Source organism: Centropristis striata, chromosome 18, assembly GCF_030273125.1.
Source record: "Centropristis striata isolate RG_2023a ecotype Rhode Island chromosome 18, C.striata_1.0, whole genome shotgun sequence".
Classification (NCBI taxonomy): Eukaryota; Metazoa; Chordata; class Actinopteri; order Perciformes; family Serranidae; genus Centropristis; species Centropristis striata.
In genome coordinates, this window is record NC_081534.1 from 35,247,686 (window position 1) to 35,250,667 (window position 2,982).

The 2,982-nt window shown below is 55.2% G+C and overlaps 1 protein-coding gene across 1 annotated transcript in view; it reads right to left on the minus strand.

Annotated features, from left to right (window-relative positions):
* Positions 1-2,982, minus strand: part of klf11a (Kruppel like factor 11a) — a 9,904-nt gene continuing 6,922 nt past the window's right edge. Inside the window, exons 3-4 of the mRNA XM_059355734.1 lie at positions 2,733-2,982; positions 1-303 (exon numbers count right to left, since the gene is read on the minus strand). The exon at positions 2,733-2,982 is cut by the window's right edge and continues 555 nt beyond it. Coding sequence (XP_059211717.1) covers positions 8-303; positions 2,733-2,982 — 546 coding nt within the window. The 3' untranslated portion in view covers positions 1-7. The remainder of the gene's footprint in view (positions 304-2,732) is intronic.

Consider the following 2,982-nt stretch of genomic DNA (forward strand, 5'->3'; position numbering starts at 1 on the left):
AGGCCCGTCAGTTGGCGGTGGACACCAACACGCCGACGGGAAGTGCGGGGCCCCGGCTGTGGCCCTTGGGGAGCGCCACCTTGCTGAGGTCTCGGGTGTCGGCGGGCCACGTCGGCGCCCTCTTGGTGGTCATGTGGCGCCGGGCGTGTTTGGTCAGGTGGTCACTGCGCATGAAGCGCCGCTCGCACACGCTGCACACAAACTTCTTCTCACCGGTGTGCGTGCGGCGGTGGCGGGAAAGCTCGTCGGAGCGAGCGAACTTCTTGTCGCAGCCGTCCCAGTGACAGCTGAACGGCTTCTCGCCTGCAGAGCAAACAAACAACAAAACAACAAATCAATAAATCAATAAATCATAATCAGGTTTAAAAGCATCCTTACTTAATTAGTTTCAAAATCACCAAATATACAGAAATATTTCCCACATTTTAAACTTTCTGACGCTTCTGAAACAATTCCAGCAGGAAAAATCAACAAATCTGATAAAAGCAAAAAGCTCCAACGAGCTAAACAGAACACCTGTAAAAAATGTTGTTTATAAAGATTTTAGTTTATTAAAATAAATGAACATTTTTTGATGACTTCCATCATTCCAACTGTTATTCTGCTTCATGTTTACAGTCTAAAACATATTTTAAAACTATAATAAAATGAAGATCTGTGGGTCCACCCCCCGCAGAGTAAGGTATAGGGGCCGGGTGCAGTGTGAGCTGGGCCGCAGGTGAAGGAGGGTACCTGGACGTGCTGACCCCTGACCCCTGACCCCCGGCTCCAGCAGCTCTGGGGACGTGGAACGTCACCTCGCTGGCGGGGAAGGAGCCCGAGCTTGTGCAGGAGGTGGAGCGTTACCAGCAATAAATAGTTGGTCACCTCCACACATAGCCTGGGCTCTGAACCAAACTCCTGGAGAGGCTGGACTCTCTCCTGTTGTTGCCCAGGGTGAGAGGCGCCGGGCGGGGGTGGGGATACGAGTTGGAGTTTGCCTTCTTGGAGTCTCTGGGTGGTGACCTGGGGACTCTATAGTTCTTCTGGGAGACTTCAGCGCTCACGTGGGTAACGATGATGGTACCTGGAGGAGGTGATTGGGAGGAACGGCCCGATCTGAACCAGAGTGGTGTTCTGTTATTGGACTTCTGTTCTTGTCACGGTTTGTCCATAACAAACACCATGTTAGTACATAGAGTTGTTCATAAGTGTACCTGGTACCAGAGCACTCTAGGACAAAGATCAATGATCGATTTCATTATCGTATCATCAGATCTGATCATGTTCTGGACACTCGGGTGAAGAGAGGAGCAGAGCTGTCAGCTGATCACCTCCTGGTGGTGAGGTGGATCAGGTGGTGGGAGAGGCTGCTGGACAGACCTGGCAACCCAAACGTGTAGTGAGGGTGAACTGGGAACATCTAGCGGAGGCCCCTGTCTGCAGGGTCTTCAACTCACACCTCCGGAAGAATTTCTCCAACATCCCGGGTGAGGCTGGGGACATGGAGTCCAAATGGGCCATGTTCAAAGCCTCAATTGTTGACGCGGCTGGTAGGAGCTGTGGCCTTCTGGCCGTTGGTGCTTGTCGTGGCGGCAACCCAAGAACCTGCTGGTGGATACCAGCGGTGAGGGAGGCCGTCAGGCTGAAGAAGGAGGCCTTTCGGTCTTGGCTGGCCGAGGGGTCTCCGGAAGCAGCAGACAGGTACCGTTCGGCCAGAAGGGCAGCAGTTGCGGCAGTCGCTGAAGCAAAAACTCTGGTATGGGAGGAATTCGGGGAGGCCATGGAGGAGGACTTTCGGTCAGCCTCAAAGAGGTTCTGGAAAACCGTCAGGCGACTCAGGAAGCGAAAGCAGGGCTTGGCCCAAGCTGTGCTCAGCGCGGGAGGAGACCTGCTGACCCGACCTGGGGATGTCCTCAGACGGTGGAAAGAACACTTTGAGGAACTCCTTAATCCAGCCAACACGTCCTCTGTGGAGGAGGCAGAGTCTGAAGACTCAGGGGAAGACTCACCAGTGTCCCTGGCAGAAGTCGCCGAGGTAGTTAAAAAGCTGGCCGGTGGCAAGGCGCCAGGGTTGGATGAGATTCTCCCTGAGATGCTGAAGGCTCTGGACTCTGTTGGGCTGTCATGGTTGACACGCCTCTTCAGTGTCGCGTGGAGGTCTGGGACAGTGCCAGTGGATTGGCAGACTGGGGTGGTGGTTCCCATTTTTAAAAAGGGACCGGAGGGTGTTCCAATTACCGTGGAATCACACTGCTCAGCCTCCCCGGGAAAGTCTACTCCAGGGTGCTGGAAAGGAGGCTCCGGCCGATTGTCGAACCTCAGATTCAGGAGGAACAATGCGGCTTCCATCCTGGCCGTGGAACAACGGAGCAGCTCTTTACCCTCCGAGACTTCTGGAGGGGTCATGGGAGTTTGCTCATCCAGTCTACATGTGTTTTGAAAAGGAGCAGCTGAGGTGGTTTGGGCATCTGGTAAGGATCCTCCCGGGCGCCTCCCGTTAGAGGAGTTCCAGGTTCAACTGGTAGGAGGCCCCGGGGAAGACCCAGAACACGGTGGAGGGATTATATCTCTCTCCTGGCCTGGGAACGCCTCGGGGTCCAGGAGGAGCTGGACGTTGTGGCTGGGGAGAGGGACGTCTGGAATGCCCTGCTAAGCCTGCTGCCCCCGCGACCCGGCCCCGGATAATGGGAAAAAATTCCAAAACACATAAAACCTTTGATGTGTGTGTTATAATAAGGTGTGTGTGTTACCTGTGTGTGTGCGGAGGTGAGCCTTCAGGTGTGAGCTCTTGAAGTACGTCTTCTTGCAGCCTGGGAAGTTGCAGACGTAGTTGCGTCTGCGGGAGAAGTCGGCCTGCGAGGTGCCACCGCCACCGGCTCCAGTCGGCATGTAAACGGGCGCCGGCGCCAGGGGGAGGAGCTTGGTGTTGCCCAGGGTGACTACAGCCTGTGGGCCCGGTGGCGACACGGATGCCTGCGGCACCACGAACATGACGGCACC